The sequence below is a fragment of the Saccoglossus kowalevskii genome, chromosome 16 (genome assembly GCF_978046115.1).
Source record: "Saccoglossus kowalevskii chromosome 16, keSacKowa6.1, whole genome shotgun sequence".
NCBI lineage: Eukaryota > Metazoa > Hemichordata > Enteropneusta > Harrimaniidae > Saccoglossus > Saccoglossus kowalevskii.
The window spans coordinates 7,567,092-7,585,228 of record NC_140656.1 but is presented as its reverse complement, the minus strand read 5'-3'; the positions used below and the strand labels follow the sequence as shown (position 1 = coordinate 7,585,228).

The 18,137-nt window shown below is 37.8% G+C and overlaps 1 protein-coding gene across 1 annotated transcript; it reads left to right on the top strand.

Moving 5' to 3' along the window:
* Positions 1-4,933: 4,933 nt before the first annotated feature.
* Positions 4,934-17,603, top strand: LOC144357705 (15-hydroxyprostaglandin dehydrogenase [NAD(+)]-like). The gene is made up of 7 exons (XM_085491451.1): positions 4,934-5,066; positions 5,739-5,865; positions 6,198-6,304; positions 7,134-7,230; positions 7,369-7,445; positions 7,754-7,902; positions 16,628-17,603. Exons 1-7 carry the CDS (start codon positions 4,971-4,973, stop codon positions 16,746-16,748), a joined length of 774 nt encoding a protein of 257 aa, XP_085347577.1. The 5' UTR covers positions 4,934-4,970; the 3' UTR covers positions 16,749-17,603.
* Positions 17,604-18,137: the final 534 nt, after the last annotated feature.

The window sequence follows — 18,137 nt, the reverse complement described above, 5'->3', positions numbered from 1 at the left end:
AAAATACTCTTTTTCTCTATTTAAACAGGTGGACTTTACTTTTGCCCCATCAAAAATATCTTTACCCACGTCTTTCAACATATGCGAGTGCTGAACATTGTTACAAAAGTCAAGAACCTAAAGGATTGTCATTATTGAACATAATTTCCGGGGCAATTCTCAATAGTATGTGGGCAGTGGAACGAAACCTGAAATTGATTAACAAACTCTCACAGTGTATGAAGTGATCATATGATGTAGTTTGGACATTAAATGAGGAACTGGCGTTAGCCCCATGATTTATATAAATGTATGTACATTATCATTGTGAGAGAGGCAAATTATATGACACTTCAATTACAGTCCAGCTCTAATTCCACCACTCCCCCTGGTAGCTCTCCTTATCAGGTGTCATTTCATCTGTTGAGGGCGGGCTTGCTTGTCTTTGCCAATCAAGATTAATAGGACAGTAAAACGGGTGAAATTATGGGTAGTGGATCATAGCAACATTAGGCTTTGATTCACTTACCATACCAATTAATGAATGCTTTCCAACCTGATTCCTGCTAAAACTTGGTAGCATACTCAGTCTGGTTCTTGACCAACCACCATTCTTCACAGCTTGCATGAACATTATCTCAATGATTTCCTTGTCATGGTTGCCTAGCCAAACGAGTCTTTTTATAGCAAGTTAGGTTCATGCATTGCCTGAACTTAGGCCTTAGCAAAGAATAAGACACTGAATCCATATGCAAATTTTCTTTGTCTGGCTTGATATATCAAAGCAGTGTTCTCTCAGCGTGACATAAATGGGGCGACATGAACTTTTAGCCACATTCTGGGTAGCTAAAAACTACATATCACTCACATAATCAAGTTTGCCTCAAAGCAGAAATAGTACTGTTCAGTAAAAATACTTTGGTTTGGAGGCGTCTCTGTCCGATGTGTTACACACTAGATTAGATGACAATGAGATCTACACAAACAAATATTCAATTGCATTGAGTAGTCATGATCAGCATGTCAAGTTTTAACAGCTATCTCTTAATCATAGAGCGACAGCAGTACTATATCCTAGTTATGAAGCTAGGTTACGAATTTATCTATCCTATAACCTGGTTAAAATAGATATGCACTATAGCAACATTATGGAGATATATGTACTATGGCCTGGTTATGAGGATATCTGTACTATGGCCTGGTTATGAGCCTAGCTGTACTATAGACAGGTTATAAAGATATCTGTATATAGCCTGGTCATGATGATAGCTGTACTCCGGATATGAGGAAATATGTAGTACAGCCTAGCTACAAATATATCTTTACAATAGCCAGGTTATGAGGATATGTGCATTCTCTAGACCTCAAAACACAGAGAAATATGCCAACGGCGTTATCCTGTGCGTCACTATGTACCCATAATGCGGAATGTGTAAATCTACACTGACTTTCCAGACCATTTCTATACTATACATAATGATCATTGTTTTTGTATTTACCGAGGCAAAGTAGTTTACTTGAAATTTCGTCAGTGCAGTCATGAATAGCAAAAGATTACTCCTTCTTCTAGCCTCTTCTTGGTTTCTGTAAAAAACAAAAACAAATTGATTGCTATATCAGCAAAAGACTACAATGATTGACATGAAAATACTGATTAATTTATCCTGTAGCGAATACGTGATACTTTTGCCTGGTGCGTTTGTGAATAGATTTGTATTTGTAAGTATTTTCTGAATTTCTCAATATATCTAACATATACTATATTTCGTGTTAAATTGGATGTAACGTATATTGTATCACTTATCTTATCAAGAACTTTACCAAGTGATCCTGATTTATCATGCCTTGCCACTCCCCATACTATCATTTTCCTTTTCAACGAAGATGTGCTGAATAGAAAAAAAAATCATAAATTATATGGAGAACAAGTGGTTAGTGTGAAACAAAATTTGTCAAATACGAACATGTTGTAAATTATAGATGACTGCGTGATTGCGGGCAGGGAACACTTGTTTTATATCCTACTAAATTGGCCCGAAAGTTATTATGTCTCAGGAACGGTACCTCTTGATTGACCACTAACACCAGTAACAATGAGATCCTCCTCCATTATCAGCATTGGACGGACAAGACTGAAGGTGTTCTTCATAAAAACGGTACCCAACTGTTGTCACTTGTGAATGAGTGTACATCAGACTTTTGCTTTGTTTTCCCTCGATAAAGACTTACTCCTCACGGGCAGATCCAGCCATTATGTTCGATGCCACACACATCATTGGCTTGCCTCCGTCTTGAGCCATATGTGCGCCTTTTGCATTGGGCTTTCTGGACCTCCTGTGTGATTTGGATACAGGACAAAAAGAAGGGTTGACCTGATGGGGGATAAGGTTACAAATAACCAGGATATAGTAAAGATATGCTCATGACATGCCTATACTCAAAAATATATTCATAATCAGGCTATAGTACAAATATCCTCATGACATGCCTAAAGTAAAGATACATTCGTAACCAGGCTATAGTAAAGACATATTCATGAAGAAATCCTCATGACATGGCTATAGGAGAGATATATTCGTAACCAGGCTATAGTACAAATATCTTCATGAAATGCATATAGTACAGATGTATTTGTATCCAGGCTATAGTAAAGATATCCTCATGACATACCTATAGTAAATATATATTCATGAAGATATCATCATGAAATGGCTATAGTACCGATATATTCGTAACCAGGCTAGAGTACAGATAACGTCATAACCAGGCTATAGTCAAGATATCCTCATAATCAGGCTATAGTAAAGATTCATTCGTAACCAGGTAATAGTACAGTTATCGACATAACATAGCTGTAGTGAAGATGTTTTAGTAACTAAGCTATAGTACAGCTAGCAGCACATTTAGTTATAAATGTAAGTGACTCTATGATTAAGAAATAGCTGTTGAATAGTTTATAATTTGATCTGCTGATTGTGACTACTCAAGGCATATTGTATATGTGATTTGTGTACATCTCTGGTCATTTAATCTCCGTTAAATCTACTGTATAAAACATCGGACAGAGACGCATGCAAACAAGTACCTCTTGTCAACAGTTCCGCCTTGAGACAAACTTTATTACATTAATAGTGTGAGTGATATATATATATATATATATATTTGTTAACTACACAAAATGTGACTAAAAGTTCATGTAGCCCCATCTATGCCATGCTAAGAGAGCACTGCTTTGACCTATCAAGCCAGATAAGGGATACCGTTTCTCATTCTTTGCTAAGACCTAAGTTTAGGCAATGCATGAAGCTCACTTGTGATAAAAAAGACTCTTTTGTGGGTTATCATGATAAAGCAATCAAGTAAACCAATTGAAATCATTTAAATAATGTTCACGCAAGGTGTGAAGAATGGTTAGTGGTCAAGAACCAGTCTGGGTTTGTTTTCATTTTTTTTAAGTTTTATCAGGAAGCAAGTTGGAAAGCATCCATTAATTGGAATGGTAAGTGAACCAATGATGCATTACCCATAAGTCTCCCGGTTTAATTTTCTCTTAATCTAAATTGGCTAAGACACGGCCTCAACAGATGGAATGACACCTGAAAAGGAGAGCTACCAGGGAGCAGTGACGGAATTGAAGCTGGACAACTTGGAACATTACGAAACAAGTGCCACATAATATGCCTCCTTCACAATGGGAATGCACATGTATTCATGTAAACAATGGGTGTGACGCCAGTTCCCCATTTAATGTCTTACTTACAAAGATCACTTCATACATTATGAGAGTTTGTTAATCAGTTATTATGACGATACTGATTGTAACTATGCAAGATGCATATACCTTTTGCGTGTGTGTGTTTATTTGTATCTATTAACCTGTAAACCACTGCAACTAATCACAACTTTCACTGAAATTTTAAATGAGAATGTATGTGTCAGTCAATCTAACAGATATTATAATAATATTGTGAAATTATGTGGCTATATTGAAATTATGCAAATAAATCAGTTATATAATAACAAAAAGAAATTATGTTTAATAGTGTACTGACAGCCTTCTAGGTTTCCCCACACTTTTGTAAAAAAAAAAAATCTTCAGCACGATGGGGCAAAAGTAAAGTCGACCCGTTTAATTAGAGAAATAAAAGTCTTTTTAAAATTGATATAATAAATATATTGTATCTGGAACTACATTAAAAAATGGGGATATAGCGTACAAACAAGAAAGTTTCAATATTTTTTTCACATGTGAAATTCAATTCAAATCAACCACGCTCAGGGATCTGTGTTGAACAACCCTCAAAACAAACTGCGTTCAACAATAATAGTTACATGACTCAATACATATATACCCAAATTAAAATGATAGACCATATAAAAAAACTATGACGATTGTGTTAAATTGCATTGAAATTATGCAGACGAGTGAATTACCAAATCATAATATAAGTTTTGTGAAACTTTGTAGAGTTCCAAAATACCGTAGTGTATTTTAGACCATGCTATCATTTCATATACGAGTAGGAAATTGCCTAAATAGCATGTACAGTAGCGCTTCTGCAGCCATGTTTGTTTTAATGCAAATTACCAATTATCCTTATATTTCTATGGAAATACATGACTAAATAATATTTATTTCAAGCATGATATTAATAATTCTATAAGTGACAATTTAGAAGAATAGTATGCCCAGGAAAGAGATCACAAGACCCAATAACACTACTATTTAAATTTAAATATCCGTAAAATAGCAACATTCGAAATTTAGCAAACATGGACTGTGAGAGGCGTGTTCTCATGCAAATCGAAAAAAATAAAATGGCAGCATCACCCCCCCCCCCTCCTCCGATATAATACCAATCATTCTGGCTCTTGGACTGTTAGTAGTTTGAGACATATTTGACCCGATTCCCGTGTCAGGTGATGCACGTCACGTGTTCTCATTCAAATTGAAGGCTTTTCATCTAGTCGGTCGTCTAAGCCTTTATGTCATGCCAGAAATGAACGGTAAGGTTGCCATAATAACTGGAGGAGCTGACGGTGTTGGAGAGGCCTTGGCCGACGACTTCTTGAACCGCCAAGCGAAGGTGAGTTGAACTTATATTAAATATTAAACTCAACTTTTCTTAAACTCCTGAGTTGTGTTACTCGCATTCACGTATAGAAATAATTAGAAATGTTACCACTGCTTTTGCTATTTTGACCTGTCTTCATTTTAGACCAATTTACTGTGGGTGGCCGCGATTGTTGCTACTCGCCAATGACCTGAAACTAGGTCATCTGTACTATTATTTATTAACCCCAGTCAGGCGGATGACTAGCTGTGAGTACAGTCCTGTAGGTTGGTTTCCTTCCGATAATCATTCGACCCCACAATCCTAAGAAGTCGTATAGACCGGGAATTCGACACTATGTAAAGGGCAGTATCGCCGATTTAAGAGGAATTCTGCTTTACAGCTAAAATGAGCAGTGGTATGAGACCAACCTATCTACAGCACTGCACTCAGAGCTAGCAGATGACGTGTAGCGATTTGAGGTCTCGAGTGAGCATGAAATGCATCATACAAAAAACCAAGAAATTTTAATATATTATTGTGTTTCATGTTTTTATTACAAACATACTGTTATTACAATAATAATGGTACAACAGCCAATCTAAATATTTTGAAGCACGCACGTGAATAGGACATTGAAGCTTTGAGAACAAATTGAAGATTGAGAACAAAATTGCAGTACATAAACTTGCGTTTATTTTGCAGGGAGTGTATATTATCGACATCAACGAGAAGCAGGGACAAGAAACGTTAAACTCTCTGAAAGATAAGCACGGCGCTGGACGAATTCAATTCCGAAAATGTGACGTCAGATACACAGATTTACTTGAAGGTAAATACATGAAATTAACACACACAGAAAACGGCATATGTTGAGTATAATTAATGTAAACAAATGACTTTATGAATCTGAGTGAAATCTTTGTATCAATGTCACCAGGAGAACGCTGGACCAGGGCGTTAATTTTTATATATTACATATTATACAGTAATGAAAACATGTAAAATTGTAATCAAACAAACACACGACTGACAAACATGCATGATAATATCAAAGAAGGTAAACATTTTCCTAAAGTACATCACTAAGCTAGATTAAACTTGACTGAACGTGTATGGAGAATAACTCTCGAGTCAATTTTAATTGTATACATTTGCTAACAGGTGCGTTCAAAGACTGTTTGGGCCAATATGGTCAATTAGATATCGTTTGTAACAATGCTGGTATTCTCAATGAATATACACGTAAACTGATGATAGATATCAACTTGGTAAGTATCGTCTTAATGTGTAAGTATACACTATTAAATATGTCAATATAAAACTTACGCATCGCTTAAGATATTCCGAGTCATAAAATCATGACAAGGAACAGGAAAGAATTGGAGAAAGAAAATACAAATCGTGTACAAATCAGTGAACGATTGATACATGAACAACACAAACAAGAGTTGAGAATCAGGTATTTCAGAAAAAGTAAGCACATTCTTCTCCACAATATGAGTGGCACGCATACTTAATTGACAAATACACCACACGCAATCTAATAACTAATAAACACACCACCCAAACCAATAGAGGTGTACATTTTGCAGAAATTCACATACATTTGTAAGTTCCAGATCACTCGATGAGCTGATCAGTATCTGTCATATCGACCGTTGTGTGGGCCCCAGTACGAACACAGCCTTTGTGGTTTCTTATTAGTACAATAAAGCTAGTGTTGTGTCATCGATACCAGGTGATCTCGTATGAAAAAAGGCTGGAAATTCTGTCACAAGGGCGTATGCAAGTAATAGAACAGTTTATGAAAAGAAAGTTCAGATGGATACAACATTGCAATATAATTTTAGATAATGAACTATACATACATAAATATACACTCATTCAAACATTGCATATCTAACATGTATACGCATCTCCTCTTGGTTATTTGACTGTACTGTGGTGTTTTAAGTCAGTTTATTGTAGTATAACTCAGTCACGGTCAAATGTCAATAATCTCATTGTTCACACGTATTGCATATGTTACACTGTGGCGTTTTGTGGTTAAGTATGCGTAGAACCATTCAGTTTGAAAAAAACAACGTATTATTTCAGACTGCTGTCATAGAAGGAACATACCTTGCTGTGAAATACATGGGAACACAAAATGGCGGAAAAGGAGGCGTTGTGGTCAATACTGCGTCAAGAGTTGGTGAGATGTAACATGTTTTCAAATCGTAGACATACAAAAACTGCAATACAATATTTTTATTTATCTTATACACACTAATTTGAGTTAATATAAGTTGATTAAATTACACTAGTGTTTCAATTATACTGTTCTTTTCAGGTTTGAGTCCATACAAGTTAGCCGCCGTATATGCAGCAAGCAAGCATGGAATTGTTGGATTCACACGAAGTGTGGCGGTGAGTTTGACATGACATTCACTTGCAAGACTTGGAACAAGGCCACTAATCAATTTTCTATTCCTTTTTATTCTCAAGTTAGTTTTGTAAGTTTGCCCATTCCTATTTTGTATATGTGATCGTATACAAGTCTATAGTGAGTGTGGTATGACATGCACACGTTATGTGTAATCAGACAATTTCGTTGTGGTGATGTTTAATTTTGCCGGAAAAGGTACAAATGTAAACACTATTGTCTCTGTGTATTGTAAGAGTTGTCTTATGCCATTTCTTACATTGACAGAATAACACATTTTTATACTTTGCAGTTTGAGCCAGACGTTTTAAGCAATGAAGTTCGTGTTGTCGCTATATGTCCGACTATTATTGACACAAATATGGTTTCCATCACCCTGGAAAAAGGAACGAAATACATAAAGGAATTCAAACAAGATATAGCAGTCAAGCCAATGCTGAAGTAAGTAGTATGTAGTATATAATAAAGTTAGCATTCCTTTTTAATATAAAATGGCATATGACTGTGGAAGAAAGAAATGAAGTATTTAGGAAATTAAAAAAAGTTTACACAAGAGTTTAAGTAATACTATCAAGTATGTCAGACAAAGTATGGGACAAGTAACATGTTGTACATACCTGGCCTTACATCTATGTCGTTGTCTGTGACATTATAAATTCAACTTCATCAAGTCCATGTAAGGGCGTATTCATCAAGATGTTGTTTGCAGCCAATATTTTTGGGTCTGTGATTATGTTATACTGAGGTGCGAGTCTTAGAGTAGCAAGACGTTCTGCCGTGGTTGTGAGTTTGAATCATATGTGTGTGCCTGATTCAATGTTCGAAGATTGGAAATCAAATTTCTGCAAATTTGTAATCCAACATGGCGTTATGCTGACTTTCAAATCCAATATGGCTAAAAATTAAAAGGTTAGGCTAGATACCAAGAAACGATGCATGACACAGTCCTCATTAGTTATCAAATCTAAGTTATATAGTTTTGTTACTAGTAATATAGTACCCGTACTTGTTCATATTGAGAAACATTGCTCTGGAACAGTATTAATCAAAATAAAATGGCCACTGGTCGGCCATTTTGAATCGGATCGTGAAACAAATTAATGTGTATATGTAAAATATGATGTACGTGTAAAGTTCGAATGTAATTGGTCAAGGCATTTCTAAGATACAGATCCAGAAGCACGCACGGATGCACAGAGATCAATTCATAAGTTCCCGTTTTCGGACTACGTCTGAACGGGGACTAATAATTCGGCAACAAAAACCTTCAGAAACAGTTCAAAATGGCAACTTCACGATTTATCTTCAATCTAATTCATACCAATTGACTAATCAAATAGCACAGAATGTGTAATTTTGTGTTCACAAACAGCTTGAGGAAATAACGACAATAAGAAACATGGGCGATGATGAGCAGACCACATGACTGATCAAAATAATTATCATCGTAAAAAGCTTTGGCCATAAATGGTCATCACATAATTTCAAACCGATTTGTTAAAACATCGATGAAAAACTACAAATGTTTACCCGGAATCCAAGATGGCGACCACACCATGTGACTGATCGAATTTGATCATAGATACTACTTACCCATTGGTTAAGGCACTCATGAAAATGCTCAATTTTTTGCGGGAAGTGACTGATCGTATTTTGGACATTGACACTACATGCACAGTTCAGGTCGATTTGTAAATGTAATTCTTGATGGTAATCCAAGATGCCAACCAAATCACATGACTGTAGTCGTCCAGTAATTAATCTTATGTGAAAACATCTTATATTACCATTGTCTGCCTTAATTGGTGACTTGATTTAAATCAAAGCTCCTAGCTTTAACACTACTTAAAATAACTACAAGAAACAAGACACAGAATAATACAATACATAAATTCACTAAAATAGGGGATTGCCTAGAGACTTGCAGAATGATGATTGATTCCTGTATCACTTGTCTCACAATATCGCAGCAGCAACACACAGAGTACTGTCGCATACGACTTATTTACCACTTCCGTGTCACTGAGAATGTTCCAGAACCGTACTGTGTCTGGGTGGAATATTCTATATTTTTTAGAAAATGGTTGAATAGGTAATGTACACTGTAGGAGGCAATAGAAGGTAATGGAACATTCTAGAAATTTGTGGTAAGTTCCAGACTCATTATGTATGCTGATGTAACTGAGTTCAGATCGGAGATCTCGTCGAATTGTATTGGAGTTTAAGTATCTAGTTACTGGAGTAGTTATTGTACTTGATGTTTGCATAGTATAATAATACCAGTACCAGTTGAGACCTCATCTGTTGGCTCCGTGTTCGTATGTTATCATCGCCGCCAGGGAAGTCTTTCTGTTACTGTTGCCATTTTAGTATTTGAACCATCACACCTGTACTATACCAATTACGGTAACATTACGTTGCGTGTGACATCTGGGGGCTCATCCGGGAACATTGAAGACATATAGAAGACAACATGGCCAGCGAGATAAAAGATATGTCGAAACAAGAGTTGATGGAATGGGCAGATGAACTGGGAATGACTGGAGAAGACAAAAGGAAATTTATTTTGGAGCAACTGAGTTCTCAGAGGGCTGACAGACAAGCGGCGAGGGAAAAGAGGAAAGCAAAAATGGAAATTGAAGCAGAGGTGAGGAAAATGGAGATTGAGGAAAGAAAGGAAAAGTTACGGCTGGAAGCAGAAGCAGGCAAAAGAAAGAAATTGCGAATGGAAGCAGAACAGCGAGAAAAGGAAAGAGAATTTGAGTTGAGGAAATTAGAGCTGCAAGCAGCAATACCGGGGCCCCAACAGGCTGATTTTGGTGGACAACGAAATGTGGTCAGTGATGCACAGTTACCAAAGTTGCCTGCATTTGTTGATGGTAAGGACGAACTTGATAGTTATTTATTGCGGTTTGAGAGGTTTGCAACAAATGCGAGTTGGCATAGAAATGGATGGGCCACAAAATTGAGTGCACTGTTGACTGGTAGAGCACTGGAAGTATATTCTAGGATGTCCGACACTGATGCAGTTGACTATGATCGTGTGAAGGTGGTGCTGTTGACAAGATACGATTTCACAGAGGATCGGTACAGGAAGCGATTCCGTGAAATTAAACCTGAAAGTTCTGAGAGTCCTGACCAGTTAATTGTGCGGCTTAAGAATTATTTGGCTAAATGGGTTGAGTTGTCAGGCACTGCAGCAACATATGATGGTGTTACCGACTTGATGGTGAAGGAGCAGTTTATTGGTGCCTGTACAAGATATCTTGCAGTTTATCTTAGAGAAAGAGCACCCAAAGATTTAGATGAGTAGGCAGTAATAGCAAATCAGTACCTAGTGACACATGGTCGACAGTTATCTACAAAGGACCAGGTGAGGCGTAATGACAATAGGACTGCCATTAGAAATACTGATGTGGGACAGGGTAGTAGTATCCGGTGTTATGTATGTCAGGGTGTTGGTCATCGAGCAGCACAATGTCCATCCCGCGTTACTGATGTCAATCATGACAATGGTGAACAGTGCCTTCAGTGTGGTGCCATAGGACATGTGGCTAAGTTCTGCCATAGGGGAAGACACAGGGGTCAAGAAAGAAAGAGTGTCAAACCCAGCACTACTACTGGTGCAGCTGCTGTGCCTAAAATGATTGAGAAGGACCATTTGTTGTTAGCATCGGGGGAGCAGTTAAAGGTTGTGAATGGTGCATGTATGGAACAGAGTGGCGTTGTGGAGGACAGGACTTTGCCTGTGAGTCAAGGGAAGGTTGGTGACACAGTTGTGACCATGTTGAGAGACACTGAGTGTAATGGCATTATAGTCAAGAAGAGCTTGGAAATTGATACGCCATATTTGAGAGGCATGGTTGAAGCATTATGTGTGCAGGACCCAATCTATGATTTAATTGTTGGGAATGTGCCCGGAGCAAGACCACCAGATGACCCGGATCCAGTGTGGAATATGAGTGAAGCAGTAACAACCAGAGCGCAAGAAGAAATCTGGTAAGGTGAAGCCGCTCAAAGTGTGTGATGTAAAGACTGGAGCACATGTAACAAAAGACAAAATAATCGAGATGCAGCAAGCAGACACATCGTTGAAGAAATATTATAATAAGAGAGAACCAGAAGTGAGAGGGCACCATACAACCGAGTTCCAGGTATATGGAGGCTTGCTATATCGTGTGTATCGGGATCGTTCAGTTCCAGGAGGCAAGACGGTACGTCAAGTGGTTGTGCCGAAACTGTTGAGGACTCGTGTCTTGGAGATTGCCCATGATTCAATATTTGGTGGACACGTGGGGATAAAGAAGACAGAAGACCGGATTGTGACTAGCTTTTATTGGCCTGGGCTACATAAAGATGTTACCAGTTTTTGTAGGTCGTGTGATGTGTGCCAGAAGACTGTATCAAAGGGATCAGTTGTGAAGGCCCCATTAGGTAAGATGCCTTTAATTGATATGCCATTCAAGCGTGTGGCTATAGATTTGGTTGGACCAATTACACCAGCCAGTGATGGGGGTCATCGATACATCTTAACTATGGTGGACTATGCTACACGGTATCCAGAGGCCGTTCCACTTAAAAATATAGATACGGAGACTGTAGCCGAGGCGTTGATTGACTTTTATAGCCGATTGGGGGTTCCAGAAGAAGTACTAAGTGACATGGGGTCTCAGTTTGTGTCAGAATGCATGCAAGAAGTATCAAGATTGCTCAGCATTAAGAGACTGATGTCTATGCCCTATCACCCCATCTGCAATGGACTGGTGGAAAAGTTTAATGGTACTTTGAAGAAGATGTTAAAGCGGTTGTGCCATGAACAACCAAGGCAATGGCATCGGTATATTAGTGCTTTACACTTCGCATATAGAGAGGTACCACAGGACTCAACTGGTTTTTCCCCATTTGAGCTGTTATATGGTCGAACGGTTAGAGGCCCAATGAAGATCCTTAAAGAGTTATGGACCAAAGAAAGCGATACTCCTGAGATAGTTAATAGTTACCAGTATGTGTTTGAGTTGAGAGATCGGTTAGAACAGACTTTAGTGATTGCTCGAGAGGAATTACAGAAGGCACCGAATCAATACAAATGTTACTATGTTCGTAAAACGAAGAAGCGAGTGCTTAAGGAAGGAGATAATGTGGTAATTTTGCTGCCAACTGACAACAACAAGCTATTGATGCAATGGAAGGGTCCTTATGTGGTGGAGCAGGTAATAGGCGAAAACGATTATCGAGTGAGGGTAGGTGACAAAGCGAAAACGTATCATGTAAATATGTTAAAGTTGTATGTTGAGCGGGAGACGTCACCTCAACCAGATGGAAGTGAGACAAGTTACTCACCAAATACGGCCATAGACTTGATGAATGCTGTGCGGTGATTGTAAAGAAGAAGGATGGATCAAATCGCATATGTGTAGACAATAGGAAATTAAATAAGGTCACTGTAACCGACCCTGAGCCAATGGTAACAACAGGGGACATATTTCAGAGGCTACATAATAGTAAGTTCCTGTCAAAAATTGATTTAAGTAAGGGTTATTGGCAGATACCAGTAGCTGAAGAAGGTATACCAAAGACAGCATTTGTTACTCCCGATGGAACTTATGAATTTTTAAGGATGCCATTTGGAATGAAGAATTCGGGAGCTACTCTGGCGCGGGGAATCAGGAAATTATTGTCAGGTATGGAGGGGGTTGGAAGCTATATAGATGACCTGATAGTTTATTCAAGCTGCTGGGATGAGCATGTTCAAGTATTATCTGAGTTATTATGAAGACTGAGGGCAGCGAACATAACAGCTAGACCATCCAAGTGTGTTCTGGGTGCAACATCAGTAGAATTCCTGGGTCATGAAATTGGACACAACTGGGTGAGTCCAAGTCACGACAACATGGAGAAAATTCGAGAAGTGCAAAGACCAGCGACCAAGAAAGGTGACCGATCATTCTTTGGGCTGGTCAATTACTACAGATACCACATCCCCTTATTCGCAACTATTGCAGCACCCCTGAGTGACCTACTAAGGAAAGGACAACCCAACAAAATTGTATGGGGGAGGCCCAGGAGAAAGCATATAACACTTTGCGGGAATACTTATTGGGCAAACCAATTCTGAAGTTGCCAGACCCACAGAAACCATTTGTGTTGCAGACGGATGCATCGTCCGCCTGCACGGTGATGCTCCGTTCGAACATTCCTCCCTCCACAACACCGTGCGGTAATTCTATTCATAACCGTGTATGTCACGTGGTTGCGCGATAGAAAGTTTACCGACCAATAGAAAGCTTTGTTACAATGACTACCAAAAAGCGCTTGGGGCTTTGCATTTCTGATGTCTTCATCTTCGGCTAGTCTGGTTCCCTGCCCCATTTCAACGCTGAGGTGAAAACTTGGGCAGGGAACCAGACTACATCTTCGGCTTCATTTCTGTCAATATATGTTGCAGTGACACAATGAGCTTTGAGGTATACTCTTCTATAATACTCAATAGTGGCGACAACACTATTACCACGCTTGATGGTCGCAAGGTTGGTAAAGCATAATAACATAATGGTTTACCATTTCCAGTGCGACTAAAAACGAACACATCAGACTCGGAACTAAGTACCCTGGACGGCTTTTGTCCGAATATTGTATTGCCTCGACATCCACTGCAAGCCAACACAGCTTCCACTGTGCGAGCATTTTCACCGCCTGGCAACCATCATGGTGAAAACAAAGGCCAACAACTCTCAGAAAACGGTACTTTGGGATGGTTGTTGACACCCCCTGAACCGTGTAACAAGATTACTCTGCATATGCAACATATTTAAATTTGGTTGTTTAGGATTTCTTTAAAGTTAAGTTTGTGCTGTTTTTTCGATTTTAGCTATTTTCAACGGCTTTTCGACCGGCATTCCACAGCAGCTCGCGCAGAGCCCATAGAAATACATGGTAGAGTGGTGCGCGTCTTTAATAGCGTCTTGTGACTTAGCTCCACCCCGACAATGTTGATAGCTTGGTCAAGCGCGTTGATGAAAGAAGCAATATGATTGGCTGTTGGTAAACTGATTCCAAACTGTGAGGGCATTGTCTCATACACATATTCCTAATGAAATACTTCAAGGTGATAGTGGAGTGCTTCGCCGAACATTCACCTTGAAAATTCAAGATGAGACGGATGCGTCTCAGGTAGGAATTGGAGCATTACTTATGCAGAAGTAAGAAGTTATCCAATGCAGAACAGAAATATTCAACTGTAGAAAGGGAATGTTTAGTCATTGTATGGGCGTGAATAAATTTCGCCTATATTTAGCCGATGTGGAGTTCATTTTGCAGATGGATCATAAACCATTGTCTTACCTGGATAAAGCCAAGTTTGCAAATGACCGAGTGATGAGATGGGCGATGACTCTGCAAGGATATAATTATCGTGTTGAGGATATTCCTGGACGGGACAATGTGGTAGCGGACTACCTGAGTAGATTGATGGACTGAGGAACTTTTGAATAGTGTAGTAGAATGTTATTCGTTTATGATTATATTTCATATTTTATTATATTCTACTGTATGTGATTTTCGAATTTATGTACTCAGAGCTTTATTCAGTTCAATTTGATATATTGTATTGTTGTTTTATTTGAAATTGTTATCATATTCGTATTATTGACGTCGTTGCTAGTCATGTAATATTATATGTTATAATATTCTTGAGAGGGGAGGCATGTCGCATACGACTTATTTACCACTTCCGTATCACTGAGAATGTTCTAGAACCGTACTGTGTCTGGGTGGAATATTGTATATTTTTTTAGAAAATGGTTGAATAGGTAATATAACACTGTAGGAGGCAATAGAAGGTAATGGAACATTCTAGAAATTTGTAGTAAGTTCCAGACTCATTATGTATGCTGATGTAATGGTATATTTATAGACAGTGGGGGTATATATAGGGGAGTTGTTCAGCACTGAGTTCAGATCGGAGATTGTATTGGAATTTAAGTATCTAGTCAGTATTGGAGTAGTGGATTTTTACCGCGTTATTGTACTTGATGTTTGCAGAGTATAATAATACCAATACCAGTTGAAACCTCATCTGTTGGCTCCGTGTTCGTATGTTATCATTGCCGCCAGGGAAGTCTTTCTGTTACTGTTGCCATTTTGGTATTTAAACCATCACACCTGTACTATACCAATTACGGTAATATTACGTTGCGTGTGACAAGTACTCAATTGAAATGGTGGTCCACAACTGTTCTCGATCTAGCCTATTAGCAGAGCATAAATGGCCCAGTTTCAGGTACGCCACCTGGGTTTCCACAGAAGCCAATCAGACTGTGATCTTGCTAGCAGCTGTCTCACGATGACATGCAGGCTCTCATACCTGGTAGATTCCAATTGACCTTCCAGAATTGTGAACAAGTATGACCTGTTAATCACCTTCATGACAGTTAATGCACACCGTTTTTTCCCAAGATTCCATGCACATTTCTATTGGCAGGATTTGATGTAATATGACAAATATGTAGAGTAAAGGATGCTGACAGAATGTTCTCGTGTGTATTTTTGTATAATGTGATTTGACATTGATATCTACTACATCAGTATCACCTGTATTGAAAATGACTTTTTTTTAATCTTTTAAATATGACTTAAAATTGTATTCAAATCACCAAAAGTTATTATTTATTTACACCACACTAAATCCAATCATGCATTGCTGTTGTAGTTCAGTCTCTGATGCTAACGATTCATGTTCGTCCTATAAATTCGAATGGAAACAATTCAATGTCTGGTGTGCATCCCAACAGAAAAATGTTTCACAGAATTTTGTAATACATGTGATGTGCATGTGATTCGGTGATAGGCTGATGGTGTTGAAGGCTCAAACGAAACAAAAACCACTGTACTGATTGGTTATGTTTGGCTTAGGTGGACCACAAGACTGATTATTTTAACATACCATTTGCCTCGAACAATGCCACAATACAACTTTGAGTTTCACACTAAAATAATGCATTTACTTTGTACCGGGAGTGCAAAGACATTGCTCTCATATGATACAATGTTGACTGGTCACATTATAAGCACAACAGGATGAATTGTTTTATTCATGTAATAAAGTTTATATTCTAAACAGATTATCCCATTATTATAATCAACATTTTATATGTTGGTGTATTTTCAGGTTAAGTGACGTCACATCGACAGTAGTACGCCTTATTGAAGATGGCAGTGCAAATGGAACAACTAGACTCATAAGAGTCGGTAAAGATCCTGTAGACGTATGTCCCCCAAATATCGAATAATCGATTGAATGGTTCTCAATTGGATGTTTAACCACACTATATGTTTCCATTGTTTTTAATTTACAAACAACATGTTAACTTTTCGTAGTTTCTTGTTTAAACACGCAACATACATGATAATGAATACTTATTTGTAAATTAGTAATAACAACATATCCACTGACGGCTAAATACTCCAACATATTTTGTTTTAATGATCATGTGATTATATTGTCTACATTGATTATACCTAGATTGTTATTAAAAATAAAATTGCCTTCATAGAGCGATGAGAATATTACTTTTATAAAAAAATAAAGTTTGATATAATCACATTTCTCTATACCTTATAATAGTTTGAATTATGCATTAAACAGGTGGATGTATGAATACAAATTACAGACACAAACATATGAACATTCAACATAGGGTTTAAACTCGCGACTAAAATAAATATTTGCAGTCCTATCAAATCGATACAAATTTTCAGTTGCCGTGATATTGCGTCTGTGACGACATTGTTCATTTCAGATTTAAAGCTAATTGTAAAATCAATATTAGACATTGCTGTCCAACATTTTTCTCCAGTCGCACCTAAAACATTATGACGATGTTTAGTACTTGACTGAGAAAGAGTCTGCTGTGAAATTAGGATAATTGCAAGTCATGACATATATCGTGACAGTTCCATAAAATAAGCGAGCCAGATATTTCAATATATTGAGTATCATTGGAAATAATCTGATCAATGAAATGTTCCATGCTACAAAATATGTGTATGTTATCAGCGCATTATCTCCAATAAATGATCGAACATGTGTTCATGAAGTTATCTGAATATATATAATAAATATGATGATTTTCACAAATCACAAACGTGTACTAATGTGCATTTTTTTAATTGCATTTTGTGAAAAGGAAATTTTCACTTTTTCCCAAACCGTTTTGGTCAGTTCCGCTCACACGTGGTATCTTTTTATACTTCTTTGAAAGTATACACTGAAAATAGTTTTTCCAACATTTAACTATTCTTGATATTAGGGAAATCAACTAATCTGTGCTCAGTGGGATCTCTTCCAGTTATCAGTTTACTGCTAGTCATGTTTTAAGCGTTCTTTGATTTAGTTTCTTGCCTTGATTCAACTTGAAGCGTGTATGATGGAAACATTGAAGTGGATGGAATCAGGTTGTGATAACTCGTTCCCAACAATGTTTAACCCTTGTATGTATGATAACTAGGAAACAAATGCTGTTAAGTTAGGTACAGAGGGAGTACAATGCACAATATGCAGCACAAGCAATTGAACAAGTTTGAATTAAAAAAAGTGTCACAGTGTAAGGCCTGCTTATCGCAATTTAGAGGGCCACCCACATAACTCACACTGGACAGGGGGTTCTTTCACTGCTAGT

Coding starts and splice junctions, on each gene's coding strand:
- LOC144357705 (XM_085491451.1), top strand. CDS start 4,971: ATGCCAGAAATGAACGGTAAGGTTGCCATAATAACTGGAGGAGCTGAC. Junction 6,305..7,133: donor TGATGATAGATATCAACTTG/GTAAGTATCGTC, acceptor GTATTATTTCAG/ACTGCTGTCATAGAAGGAAC. Junction 7,903..16,627: donor GCAGTCAAGCCAATGCTGAA/GTAAGTAGTATG, acceptor GTGTATTTTCAG/GTTAAGTGACGTCACATCGA.